General features: G+C 40.1%; 1 protein-coding gene across 1 annotated transcript in view; it reads right to left on the bottom strand.

The window, feature by feature from the left end:
- cldn19 (claudin 19) overlaps positions 1–14,546 on the bottom strand; it is a 34,798-nt gene that overhangs the window by 10,312 nt on the left and 9,940 nt on the right. Inside the window, exon 4 of the mRNA XM_077711733.1 lies at positions 2,847–2,993. Within this exon, the coding sequence (XP_077567859.1) occupies positions 2,847–2,993 (147 nt within the window). The remainder of the gene's footprint in view (positions 1–2,846; positions 2,994–14,546) is intronic.

Genomic DNA, 14,546 nt, shown 5'->3' with positions numbered 1-14,546 from the left:
CACACGTACACACACACACGTACACACACACACGTACACACACACACGTACACACATACACACGTACACACATACACACGTACACACATACACACGTACACACATACACACATACACATACACACATACACATACACACATACACATACACACATACACATACACACATACACATATACATATACACATATACATATACACATATACATATACACATATACATATACACATATACATACACATATACATATATATACATATATATATATATATATATATATATATATATATATATATATATATATATATATATATATATATATATATATATATATATATATATATATATATATATATATATATATATATATATATATATATATATATATATATATATATATATATATATATATATATATATATATATATATATATATATATATATCGATATATCGATCGATATAGATATAGATATATGCTGAATAGTTAAGGACTTCTCTAAGTGGTAAAAACATAAGGTAACACAAGTTATGACTGGAACAAGCACAATTGTATTGGGTTCTAACATGTTGTCAATTTATGTGTATAAATATATTCGGGTGTAATTGTATATAATGTTTTTTGTGTGAATTATTACAGTAAAAGTTGCTTGAAGACAACAACTGACCACTGCATGATTATTTCTCCCTGTGTTTAAAGCAATTTGAAAATGCAATGTGCAACATCGACAAAAGCATATTTGTACCAAACAAGAAGCAGCGGCCACAAGTCGTTAGCTAAATCTTAATTCGTTCCAATGTGTTGGGAGATGGCCAATGGCAAAGCAACTCTATTGCAAAAAAAAAGAAAAAATAGAAAACGAATACAGTTTGTGTATTTATGTTTCAGGGGATGTCCTTTAACATTTTGTTTTAAGATCTTGGAACAAATACTTTCCCATAGTCTTTTCCTAACCTGAATATTTTGCATTGAGATATGAGATATTCAGAATACAAAACACTTTGATGCCAAACTTTTTGTTTGAAGATACAAAAATAAAATTTAAGTTAAGAAACCAAACATCCCCCAATGCATTAATACCTTCCGCGTACCTGTTATTATATTTTGAAATTGGCGTGGAAGTGTCTCACCTATTGACGATCTCCCAACAGTCTGCTAGCCTCTCATTGGCTAAGAGAAGTTTTGTCCTTCGCCCAGAGTGCTTTATTTTATACAGGGCTGGCACCAGCCTCTCGTCTTGCCTGGTACTCGCTCATGTGAAGGACCGTCTCACACGTCCAAGTTTATGAAATCACTTCAGGAATCAATTTCTTAGGTAGAGGAGGTATTATGTATTTATTATCATTGGGTGCCTATTCAACAACTCACTTTTCTCAAATTAGAATTTGCCATTTTCACACCCTGTCCTCATTTTCTATACTTTTCGTCCACCTTTTTTTAGTCAAGCTAGTACTCAGCGCTGAAGAGGGCTATCAGTGGTAGCGGCTGTATTACAAAAATCCATGACGTTAAAACAACCACTATCACTTTTGAAGAACTTTCATACGCAATCTTCAGCACACACGGGTAAATGGCGTTTGATGGTGGCTTCCTCACGCATTCACATAAAAAATCGATTTACCGCAAACATTGCAAAAGTTGACATAAGGCAAATATTTTTGCCATGTCACATTAGGGTCATCATAATTTAAAATAAACGACCAACATTTTAAAACCTAATTAAATTCATGTTATGTTATTACAATGTATTTATATAATACAGTGTATCATTGTTTATTTTAAAGGATCAAATACATCAATGCTTACTAAATTGACACTGGAATGTGACAAAAAATCTAGTAGGTTAGTTGACTAAAGTCACTATTATTTTGTGTGTATATACAATTATATATTTGAAATATATAAATAATATAAATGTAACATAAATAAATAAAGGCGATTTTATTTGGCGTTACCTGTGGACCTTTTGTACTATTTTTTTATTATTTTTTTTAGCAGCAGCTCTAGGTGTCCCTGAATGGGGGTTCTTTTAACCATCTCCTGCCTCCCAAGGAAAGCATTTTTTGGTGCCTATTTGGCTGCGTTGGCCCTCAAAGTTCTGATTTAAGGTCACCAGGATTTAAGGTCCTACAATGTTTTCAAAACTATTAATTAACATTTCCAACACTGCCTTCATTGTTCAATAAGGTCCAAGAAAGGTGCTCAATTATAAGAGATTGAACAAAAAAACTGGTAAGAAAAGACCCACAGGAAAGTTGCAGTGACAATAACAAATTTGGACATGCAGCTTTGCACAAGACTAGTATTATCATTGAATGTCTGGATTTGGCCAATTATATTTGGGAATTTGTGATAGGGTTTTTAAAGTAAAGACTATTTTCACATTTAGACATTTAAATTAATTATTTAGGATTATGTCGTACAGTGAATATCTTCCCCCCCCCCCCAAAAAATGTTTACTTTGGCAACAGTGATTTACGTATTTGAATCCAACTAAAGCTATAGTGTTGCTTTGATTTTGATAAACAGAACCGTCAAATTGTGGCAATTTATGTATTGTTCATTTAAACTATGTAAAATTATCCTCACAGAGAGATTTTGAACATTTTCTTGTCATAGTTTTTACTTGTAATATATATAACATTTTAGTGGTGGATTTCTGCTAGGCAATTATTCACTATTACTATGTTGCTGCTGTTATGGAGTTTTTGCATGTATGCATGATAATATATCTTCTTATCAGAACAAAATCCTCCATAATCCAAACAAAAACGGGGTCGCTGTATCAAATATTCCCCATTAAACTCTTTGTTTGATTAAGGGAGTAGGTTCGGCTTTACACATACTCCCTGGCTGTGGAAGGCTGTGATTGGCGGTAATATTGTTGTCCTTGCATGTCCTCCTTGGAACAGGAACAACACAGCAAAGAACCTCCTAGTACAATTAAACTTGCTGCAGCCCAGCCGACAAAGAGCGCACAGCCAAATTCATACCTGCACAGAAAAAAGTAATAATGGAAAAATACATCAAACATATACTAACATTAAGAATATAAACTGCGAATGGAGTATGAGGTAATGTGAACATCGTTTAAAATCAGTGGCGGTCCGTGCATGTTCTCGTAGGACCTTCAACCAATCAATCCAACCCCCAAAAACTATTTTATGGCTATAAAACTTCGACACATAAAAAAAATAATCAATAAATAAATGCACAAAAATGGGGTAAAATCCACTTCCTAGCAGCATTTATTGATTAAATACAAATACTGGAGCTTTTCAGACATTACAACTGTACCAAGGGGGTGATTTCCCCAGGAAAAGACTGTGATGGACGTCAATGGCGAACCAGCAAAAAATGCTCTAAAATGGGTTAAAATACACTTCCTAGCAGCATTTAGTGATTAAATACAAACACGAGCTTTTCAAATATCAGAACCGGGCCCAGAATTGAAATACTATTTAGGAATATAGCCATATTTTACTAACCAAAAATCCCTTTTAACTGTACACAAAATCCATCCTCCTTTTTTTTTGCTTCTTTTCTATCGCCATAAAAGTTAATGATGAAGGTCGAGCCTGTCCTGTCATATTTGTGGCATAGTCCGTCTAGAAAATGGCTTTAAATCAACACAACAATATATTTGCTTGTGCAGCTCACTCGAAATACAGCTTTGTAGCTCTCATCGTTAGCGCACTGAAAGTTGCGGACACACCCTTTTCCCGGCTGTTACAGGCTTGCTAGCTTTGGAGTAAACCACCCTTTCTTAATGATGTCCATTTTATTCTGGTTAAAGTCCTTCTGGAAAATAGCTGTGTGAGCAAATCTGCAACCAAATCCATTGGGTTTCCTCCGTTTGCCATTGTGGGTGGAGTTTGCGATCTCTCGCTGGTTCACTTTCTTTGTCTTTGGTCCGCCTATTAGCCAATCATAGTTGGCGAAATGGCCTTGGTGTCACCAAATCGTATTCTGATTGGTCAAAGCAACAGTCTTATTGACGCTTGTCTAATGCAGCAGAGCCCGCAGAACTGACTGTGAAGGCCTTGAGGCAGATTTCTGACCCTGGCAACAAATAATGGCTGAAATGCGATTGGTTAAATGCTTCAATATGAAAACACACATATGGAAGCCGTCGCAACCAGGGGAAAGAAATGAAAGGAAGCTAACAGACAATTTGGAATTCTTTAATAAGTATTGATGGACAAAATATAATGTATGATTTAGATATTTCTTAGGCCAGCAGAGAAGGCCTTGAAGGCCCTGCCGGCCCGCCACTGTTTAAAATGTACTTTGCGGATAGGCTGGCAATCTCCAAGGGAGACAAAAAATGTATATAAAATGAACCCACTGAAAGACATTTCTTTTATTCATTCTTATCAGATGCAGTATCATGTTGTGCTCAGTAGTAAGTAAACCTGACTGTCAAAAAAATAAGAGGGAAAGTGTTGTTAGACTCAACAGTGCAAGCAGACACGTTAGTTAGCAAAACTTTCGGCATCAACCGGGCGTTCAAAGCAAAGTTGCGAGCGGCATGGGAAAACTGGATGATAGGTGGCGAACACAGCTTTACGAAGGATGGCAGGCAGTGCCGGGCTAGTTATGCCACCATTTGTGAATGGATTGTGGCCGCTTGGACTAACGTGTATGCTTGCACTGTTGTTTGAGCTTTTGCCAAAACCGGCATAATTTCTGTCGAGTCACCTGGCAATGTGAGTGACTGACAACAAAGAGAGGGAACCCGGCGTATTCGATGAATTATTTGGACATTTGTACAATTCGGACACAGAAAATGAGGACTTTGATTGATTAGTGGGTGATGATTGATCAAAAAACATTAGTACATTGTAAAATGGCTAAATAAAGTGCAACCAAACTCAGTTTTGCTTCCGTTTTTAAAAACTGTTTTTAGCGTGTGTCCGTATGTTTAAGCTGGTGTATGTTTTGCCATGCCTGGCTGCGCCTTTAAATGTGGTGCGCCATATAGTCGTTAATATACGGTATTTATTCTAATTATCACAATAAATACATTTTATTCTAAATTGGAAGAACTAAAATATTAATTGTTATGTTTTTGTTTTGGGTTGTTTTTTCATTTTCTCCTCCGTGTGTGCGTATGTTCGACTTTTACCCTTTGTTTGTCCCTCCTCGCTTACCGTTGCCTCTTGCTTTCCAGCTGCACGTCATTGACAATTATTTCCGGTCGTGTCTGTTTAAATCTCACGGATTGATTGGTATTTGTCAGACCATCTGATTCACTCTGCCTCATTTCCACGTCTCCTCGTTGCCTGTTTCAAGTTTCCTCGTGTTTTCTCCGTCAGGTTTGTTTTTGTAATTTCAACGTGAAGTTCTGTTATTTTCATTGCCTCCAGTTAAAGTTATTAAAGTTTCGTTTGAGCAATTATTCCATTGTGCATTGCGTGCTTTCTGCCATTGGGTCCTACTCCGCGTTTCCACGCCACAACGTCGCCAAAGACATAGAATTTAAAAAACTGACACAAATAAAATACACTTCAATTAAATTCTTTTAAAAAACATTTACAGTTTTTTTTGTAACTTATTTTCCCAAGCCACTCAGAGTTTCAGTATAAGGATGAATGAGCCACAGTGTACTCACTATTGGATCATGTTGGAACACAGGTTAAACACGTGATTGTGGAGTGCAATGGATGGGTTTAAAGGCCACAACTCCTTATAAGTTGCATAAAAAGTTATTTTTACCGAATGCAAACAAAAAGCATCTTCCCACCTCCCTCTGGGGTGTTGGGAGACAATAAAATACACAAAATGTATTTACATTTCATTACATGTTTTTGTCGTATCTTGATATAAAATTGTTAGGGTTTTTTAGTCTCACATTATTTTTTATTTTTTGCAATGAAGAAAGTGCTTCGCTTACTACATCTAAAATGCCTGCTTGCAACAAAGTAACTGCTTTGCTCCTTAATTAGACTAAACAAAAGGGAAGCCGACTCCAGTGATTTTCAACCACTGTGCCGCGGCACACTAGTGTGCCGTGAGAGATCGTCAGGTGTGCCGTGAGAAATTATCCAATATCCTTTTTTTTAAAATTAACATTTATTAATAGTTTTCTGCAAATATGATGTCATTGTCTAGTGTCCGTGCTGTAAAGGCTGGCAGCGTAATGTAATATTTTTCCGTGTGGCAACACGTAGTTGTTTGCCTCGTTCCGCCAAGAAAATTAGTGATGCACCTAAGAGGCCGTGGTGACAGTCATGGAGAAGTTTTTAAAAAGGACAACTGCAAACTCCGAACTGGGCCCTGGACAAGATTCTGACCCGGATAAAGGCCTTAGTATGAGTGGTGGGAAAAAGAAAGCAAAGACGGTGAGCTCAAGGCAATATAGTGAAAGCTATCTTTCGTTTGGATTTACTTTCACCGGGGATGAGACGACACCTATTCCGTTATGCCTGGTGTGTGGCGAGAAGCTATCCAACAGCGCCATGGTGCCAAGCAAGCTTAAACGCCATCTCCAAACGAAACACCCGTCGCTTCAAAGCAAGCCGATAGACTATTTTGTTCGCCTGCATGTAAACACAGAGAAACAGGCAACGTTTATGAGAAAAACCACAAAAGTAAATGAGAAAGCGCTCAAAGCTAGTTACCTAGTCGCCGAACTTGTTGCTAAATCAAAAAAGCCGCACACTGTGGCAGAGACATTAATACTACCTGCCTGTAAAGCCATTGTCAACGAGATGCTCGGCCCTGATGCGGTTAAAGACATAGATAAAGTCCCGCTCTCTGATAACACAATTGCCAGGCGTATTGATGACATGTCTACAGACATCGAAAGCCATGTTTTGGAAAAGATACGCATCAGTAGGAAATGTGCGTTGCAAGTTGACGAGTCTACGGATATTAGTGGACATTCTCAGCTCTTGGCCAATGTGCGTTTTGTGGATGGTGATGCCATTAGAGAAAACTTCCTATTTTGCAAGACACTGCCAGAAAAAACAACTGGAGAGGACATTTTTCGGGTCACATCGGAATATCTTGACCAGGGAGGACTTACGTGGGAAAACTGCACAAGTGTGTGCACTGATGGAGCTGCAGCCATGGTCGGGCGCACCAAAGGCTTCGTGAGTAGAGTGAAGGAAAGAAACCCAGATCTGATTATTACGCACTGTTTTTTGCACCGTGAGGCCCTCGTTGCGAAGACTTTACCAGTAGAAATGGTTCCTGTGTTGGACGATGTGGTGCGCATAGTGAACTTTGTGAAGACATGACCTCTGAAAAGCCGTATATTCGCATCTCTGTGTGAGGAAATGGGAGCGGAGCATAAAGCCTTATTGCTCCATACGGAGGTCCGATGGTTGTCGCGCGGTAAGGTGCTGACCCGTGTGTATGAGCTGCGAGAGGAACTTAAAATGTTTCTGACAAATGAGAGGTCTGATTACTCAAATCTATTTGCAAGTGATGAGTGGTGCGCAAAGTTGGCATACCTGGCTGATATATTTCATCATCTTAATGAACTGAACACAAGGATGCAGGGCCGAAATGAAAACCTGCTTACAAGCACAGATAGAATAAATGGATTCCGTTTAAAGGTGCACCTCTGGCAACAACATGTGCAACATGCCAACCTGGAGATGTTCCCACTCACAGACAAACGGCAAAGCAACACTGCTGCACTGTCTGAGGTAATAGGTAAACATTTGAAAAGTCTTGAGGAGAAGTTGTCATTTTATTTCTCTTCAGCCTCCACTGAATGCTTTGACTGGGTTAGGGACCCATACAGCTCGGCATCAGTTGTTGGAAAGGACATGACTTTACAAGAGCAGGAGGAACTAACTGAACTGAAACAGGATCGTGGTTTAAAACTAAGATTTGCTGATCTTCCTTTGGACAGTTTTTGGTTGACTGCTGCCAAGGAGTTCCACATTCTGGCCAACAAAGCTGTTCTGACATTGCTCCCATTTTCCACAACATATCTGTGAGCTGAGCTTTTCAAGCCTAACTGCTATAAAAACTAAAAACAGAGAGAGACTGAGAGCTGTTGAAGAAGAGCTTCGTGTGTGTCTTTCTTCTATTCCTGCCAGGATATCGGCTTTGTGTTCATCTAAACAGGCCCAGGTTTCACACTGACTGAGTATAAATAAATTGAGAAATTATATTGTAATTAAATATACTATACAGAGTGTCATTTTGTAAAATTTTTGGTTAGTGGTGTGCCACAAATTTTTCCAATGTAAAAAAATGTGCCGTGGCTCAAAAAAGGTTGAAAAACACTGGCCTACTCGACTAAAGGAGAATTATTTTTACCAAGATAGGTGGCGGGGTGTGGGAATGTTAGCCAAGAGAATGGGAGAAAAGAAATGAGGCGGTTAAACAGAAACCAAGTTTTCAAAAATGCGGCCTGCTGGCTTTGTAGAGAATTGGAACATTGATTGCGTGATTGCCCAAACAAGAAGGCTTCTTAAAACGAGGCCCAATCGGCATGACTAGCCGGCATGCCTCCTCAAGATGAATTGAACGAAGACGTTCAACATGAAGATGTTGAGCTAAATTTAAAAATACTGATGCGACAGGGTAAAGTGAGTTAAGTTATAAATGAGTCCATGTGTGATGTAAAACTAGTTTTGGGATGGATGTTTGTCAGTCTTCGATTATTGATACCTCCACCCAAATAGCAAGGGTATGGATCGGTATTCGATTTTTTATGTCTGGGCTCATGTAGCTGAAACGCAGGGGGATTTTCAGGCATTTCTGTAAAAGTTGGCTTGAAAATAACAACAACTGACCTGTCTGGTTATTTCCCCCTGTGTTTTAAAGGTATGTTGTTTTATTGTAGAGACCAATTGAGTATGGGGTTTGCAAGAGACAATAGTTAGCATGTGAGAAAGAACATAATGTTTAGTAAGGTTTGTTTACTTTTTATGTGTGGGCGTGAATGTGCGAGTCTCGGGTGGACGCCATGTATAGCCTTTAGCAAGCTACCTTCGGCCGCCATGATAGCGTTAGCATGAGTGTGCAGTATATGACGGCCGTAGCAAAGGAAGCTATGCTATTGAGATTTCACGAGCCTCGAGTAGAGTACATGTAATACCATTAGCAACGTACCCTCGGCCGCCATTAGCGTTAGCATTGTGATGTGTATGTGTAGATTCCTTTGTTTGCCCTGCTAACTAGCTGAGGACTTTGCTAAGTTGGAAAACAAAAGGTAATACAAGTTACATAAGTCACAAGTTATGACAGTTTATGCAACAAGTACATTGTTTTGGGTTATAGCGGCTTGTTCATATATTTATATGTATATATATGGGTGTTATTGTAGATTATATTTTTGTGTGAACTGATTATTCTTTTTCAGTAAAAGTTGGCTTGAAGATAACAACAACTGACATGTCTGGTTATTTCCCCCTGTGTTTTAAAGGCAAATAAATTGCCGAATTCAGGGGTACTACACTGGCATTTAATATGGTTAAACCTGAGATCACATTGTTCGAGAATGTTCGTTTAGAATTTTTGTGTGACACTGGAGCTTGTAAAACTGCAATTAAAATGGCCATTCAGGTGCTCGGCGTACAAAGCGGGGGTCTTTGTGACAATGGAGGGTGGTCAGCTTACCGCCCTTTCAGAAAAAGTTCTGGTTTGGATGAGAGGCGTATGGAGGGACGTGTAAGATGTCTGTGTTAGTAGTACCTGAATTTCCTGTCAATTTACTGGGAAGATATGGCCTGTTGTAGCTTGGCCTGGCTTTGGTCCCCTCCGCTAGGGGCAATATGGTGGTTAAAAGACATAAAGAGATTCAGAACGGCCAACCTGCGTTTGTTTATTTATACTCTAGACTTGCCAAATAGTACACCAACTGCGGTGGGGATCGTCCTGTTGTGAATGTGAATCCTATTTCGAAAACAAATTCGAGGTAATTTGGAAATTGGCTCTATTTTGCACTGCACGCCCAAAATCTGGGGGGCCTTTCATGTTGTGAAACAAGTGCTGGAGTTATAGTCAAAAATACAACTTCCAAATTATGAGATATCAACCACTGAGTGATGCGTTATGTAGACTGGTAATCTACGAAACAATGGAATGGGCAAAACTCGAATGGAATACAATATATTGACTGGTACTAAAAACTTTAGAGGCAAAACTATTGCCACCTCAATTCTATATACAAACGTGCGCGTGTGTTTCGATGTATAATAGTTTTTTCATTATTCCATTATCGGCACACAGAGTTAATCACAGCCACTCACAAGCAGTCGCTCATACTGACAGACTAGTGTGACAGACGGCGGCAATTGAACTTACAAAACAAATTTCTATTTGTAGATGTTTAGCACACATATCTAATGCATTAATTACCAATTTCCTTCGGGAATGATTATTGCTGTTAGGACTGCAAAAGGGGGTGAGCTGCCAACAAGCCCCACTGTGGATGGCGGTCTCCACCTGTGATGAAAATTTGCGGGCCACTGATATGTGGGTAAACGACCCAAATCGAAAGACTAGTGGTTAGCACATCAACCGCACGGTTCTAAGATCTACTAATGAAAGCCAGGTGGATCCCACCTTTCCAGAGTGTGGAGTTTGTTGCAGAGGCCAGTTGAGTTTGTGGTTTGCAAGATAAAGTGTTTAACATGTGAGAAAGAAGATAATGTTTAGCAATGTTTGTTTACTTTTTATGTGTGTGCGTAAATGTGCGAGTCTCGGGGAGAGTACATGGAATAGCATTTAGCAAGCTCACCTCGGCCGCCAATATCGTTAGCATTATAATGTCCAGAGTGTATGACGGTCGTGGCAAAGGAAGCTATGTTATTGAGATTCCATTGTTTGCCCCTGCTGAATAGTTAAGGACTTCTCTAAGTTGTAAAAACATAAGAAGGACTTCTCTAAGTTGTAAAAACATAAGGTAACACAAGTTATGACCGTTTATGGAACAAGCACAATTTTATTGGGTTCTAATGTGTTGTTAATATCTATATATGTATATGTATATGTATGTATATATATATATATATATATATATATATATATATATATATATATATATATATATATATATATATATATATATACCTCTCTCTCTCTCTCTCTCTCTCTATATATATATATATATATATATATATATATATATATATATATATATATATATATATATATATATATATATATATATATATATATATATGGTGTGATTGTATATTATGTTTTTTGTGTGAGTTATTACAGTTGAAGTTGGCAGTTGAGTACTTGCCATCTGAGGCCAAGCGGAGATCACCCGAGAGACAGTAAAGAAGTGCCAGTTCAGAGTTCACTCCTGCACAGGCAGCAGAACTTCAACAGCGTCAACGAAATGGAACAGTTACACGAAGACGTGATAGGAACGTTGAATAACCTGACGGAAAACATCCTGCTGGAAATATGTGATTTTCTTAACATATTAGTGTTAAACGCAAATCACGTCTATCATTGGTGGGTCACATTGTGAAGCCCCTGGAAAGAGAAGAAATAGAAGATAAAGAGGATGAAGGCATGTCTGAATTGTTGAAACTGAAAGATACAATATCCGAAATGAGGCATGAAGGCAAAAGAGATGAAAACGAAAAAACAAATTGGAAGAGACTCCAACAACTTTGCCCCAGCTACCAGCCGTTGCGGACCCTCAAAGGGATGTGTCTTCCCAGCACCAGCCAAGCCCTTACTGGCGGAAAGATTTCCAAACTGCCGGTCAAATAGGTGAACCAGGCCAGAAGGACAAGCTGACATTCTTCAGCCTGGTTCAGCAAATTGAAAATAGATTGAATAGGGGTTACAAGGATGTTCAAATCATAGATGCAGTTATCAGAGCTATCTCCCCCAGTCTACAGTTATGAAATTACTTGGAAGAAAAACCTAACCTCACTCTTCCCACGCTCAAACGCATCATACGTGCTCATTGTCAAGAAAGAAGTGCCACCAATCTCTATATGCAGTTGGCTTCAAATTTGCAGCATATCAAAGAGACTCCTCAAAGCCTCAGTTTCCTAATGTGAGTCTTTGTTCTAAGGCAGAAGGTACTGTGTGCATCCCAAAAAGCAAAATCAGGACTCCAGAATGACCCAAGTTTAGTCCAGCATATGTGCTTGCACACAATACTTACTAGCTGCAGAGTGACAGTGTCCCTGTAGATATGCAGCCTCTCTTGCTGGACTTCAAGACTTCAAATGAGCTTTTACCAGAGCGGTTACAGGTAGCCTGTGCTACTGAAACGTAAATGAGAAATAAAAAGTTAAGTGCCCTACAGGTAGCGACATATGTTAGTAAGGTACAGTCAGAAGACCTACGACCTACCAATTGTCCTGGAAAAGAAAAGCCAAAAGTGTCTCCTGAGGTACTAGCAGAGTTGACTGAACTTAAGATAAGTGTTGCTTCTCTTAAAGATATCAGTGCAGAAATAGCCCAGATCAAAGAGACACTATAGCAGGCTATGTTTCAGCCTCAGTCCTACCTCCCACCCTAGGGGACCAGTTAGGGAGCCTCAGCGACCTTCTGCAAAACAAAATAACTACAGCAAGCCCCCAGCACCCAACAGGAACACTAGCAGCCCTGCTTATGTCCCAAGGAGGTGTTTTGCTTGTCAGCGAGAAGGGCGAGATGTGCAGTGCACACACTGTTATCGCTGTGGGTGTGGAGAACATTTCCAAGCTGGATGTAAAATCCGAAGTCAGACCAGCAGAGCTAACTGAGGAAAGGGAAGGTGTGGTTCATGTGCTTTGTGGCACACCCAGCCCACTGTCCATCGTCAATCCTCCCATTATGGAACAGCAGCAGGGGGGAACTCAGCAAAACCTGATGGTGGAATTTGCCGATTCAAAGACAAAGATCAGATGACTTAGATAAGAGCTAGAAGAGAGGAATGAACAGACACGAGAAGGAAAACATGGAGGAAGAAATAAAGAGGCTCCGGCAGGAAAATTTGAAGCTACAGTGATCACTCGCTACTTCGCGCTTCAGCTATCGCGTGCGCAGAGCTTCGCGAATTTTTTGGGAAAAGAAAAATTAAAGATATTAAATTGAAATTATAAATAACATCGTCTTACAAGGTGTGGAAACAAAATATTCAATTAGAATTAGTAATTTCATCATTTTATAAATTTTAAAAACAAAAAATGCACGTATGCGCAAAACATCATGGGGGATCACGGCCCCATCACGGCCGCATCACGGCCGCATCACGGGCATAAGCGCGCAAGCTGATTGCTCACTGAATGTACTCGACTCCCATTGGCCCATTCACCATGGAAGCCCAAGCTTCTCCCGATGCCCATTCTCAGTCCACGCTTATCTCGTGCTGTACAGTACGCTTCTCGCCAAGTTAAGCGCAAATGTTTTGTGAAGCCCTTCGTGATGCCTCCCAAACGCTCTCCATCCTTTGGTGCTTCTAGTGAGCCGAAGAAAAAGCGAAAGATGTTGACCATTACCGAAAAAGTGAGTTTATTGGAAAAGTTGAGAGCAGGAAGTAGCTACGCTAGCGTAGCTCGGCATTGCGGCCTGAATGAATCCACGGTGCGGTACATAAAAAAGGAGGAGAAGAACATCCGCAAAACTGCTGCAACATCTTTCACGAAAGATGCCAAAAGGGTTGTGAACACCCAGAATAAAGTCATGGTGTGAATGGAAAATGCACTGGTTATTTGGATCAGTGATTGTAGGGCCAAGCAAATCAGCCTGGACGGAAACTTAATCCGTAGTAAGGCTAAATCTATGTTCGATGCCATGGTGCATGCGAGTAGTGACGACGACGTCAGCGTTCTGGACGAGGAAGAAGACGTCGACGAAGGTGATCCTCTGCCCGGTGCCTCAAGCCAGACTAACCCACGACCACGTACGGTTTTCACTGCCAGCAAGGGCTGGCTTGAGAGGTTTAAGCGGCGAGTCGGACTGAGGAATGTGTCGCTGCATGGAGATGCAGCCTCTGCAGACGGAGCAGCAGCGAGGCGGTATGTTGAGGATGTGTTTCCGGGAATGATAGAAGAATATGGCTATGTCCCCGAGCAAGTTTTCAACATGGATGAAACTGGACTCTACTGGAAGAGGATGCCGTCCTGAACCTTTCTCTTCAAGGATGAACTTTAGAAGACAGGTTTCAAATCCCACAAGGATTGAGTGACTCTGCTCTTGTGTGGCAGCAGGATTCATGCTGAGGCCCGGCCTGATCTACAGGTCACTGAATCCTCACGCGTTGAAGAACAAGAACAGGGCCTTGCTGCCAGTCTACTGGATGTCCAACAAAAAAGCATGGATCATTAAGGCCCTCACACATGACTGGTTCTTCAACTCCTTCGTTCCGCAGGTAAAACTTTACCTGGCCGAAAAGGGACTGCCCTTCAAAGTGGTTCTACTCATGGACTGTGCAGGAGGACATGCAGCTAATTTGCACCATGGGGGGTGCAGGTGGAGTTCCTTCCCCCCAACATCACTTCCCTCATCCATGTCAGGAGTGGCTGGATTGCCTTTCCTGGCATGACGTCACGATAACTATCAGCTGTCACTAATTACGTGATTAGATTATTTTTGGTATTTAAGCATTATGATTTTCTGTG

The sequence above is a fragment of the Stigmatopora nigra genome, unplaced genomic scaffold (assembly GCF_051989575.1).
Source record: "Stigmatopora nigra isolate UIUO_SnigA unplaced genomic scaffold, RoL_Snig_1.1 HiC_scaffold_29, whole genome shotgun sequence".
Lineage (NCBI taxonomy): Eukaryota > Metazoa > Chordata > Actinopteri > Syngnathiformes > Syngnathidae > Stigmatopora > Stigmatopora nigra.
This window is presented reverse-complemented; position numbering and strand designations above follow the sequence as displayed.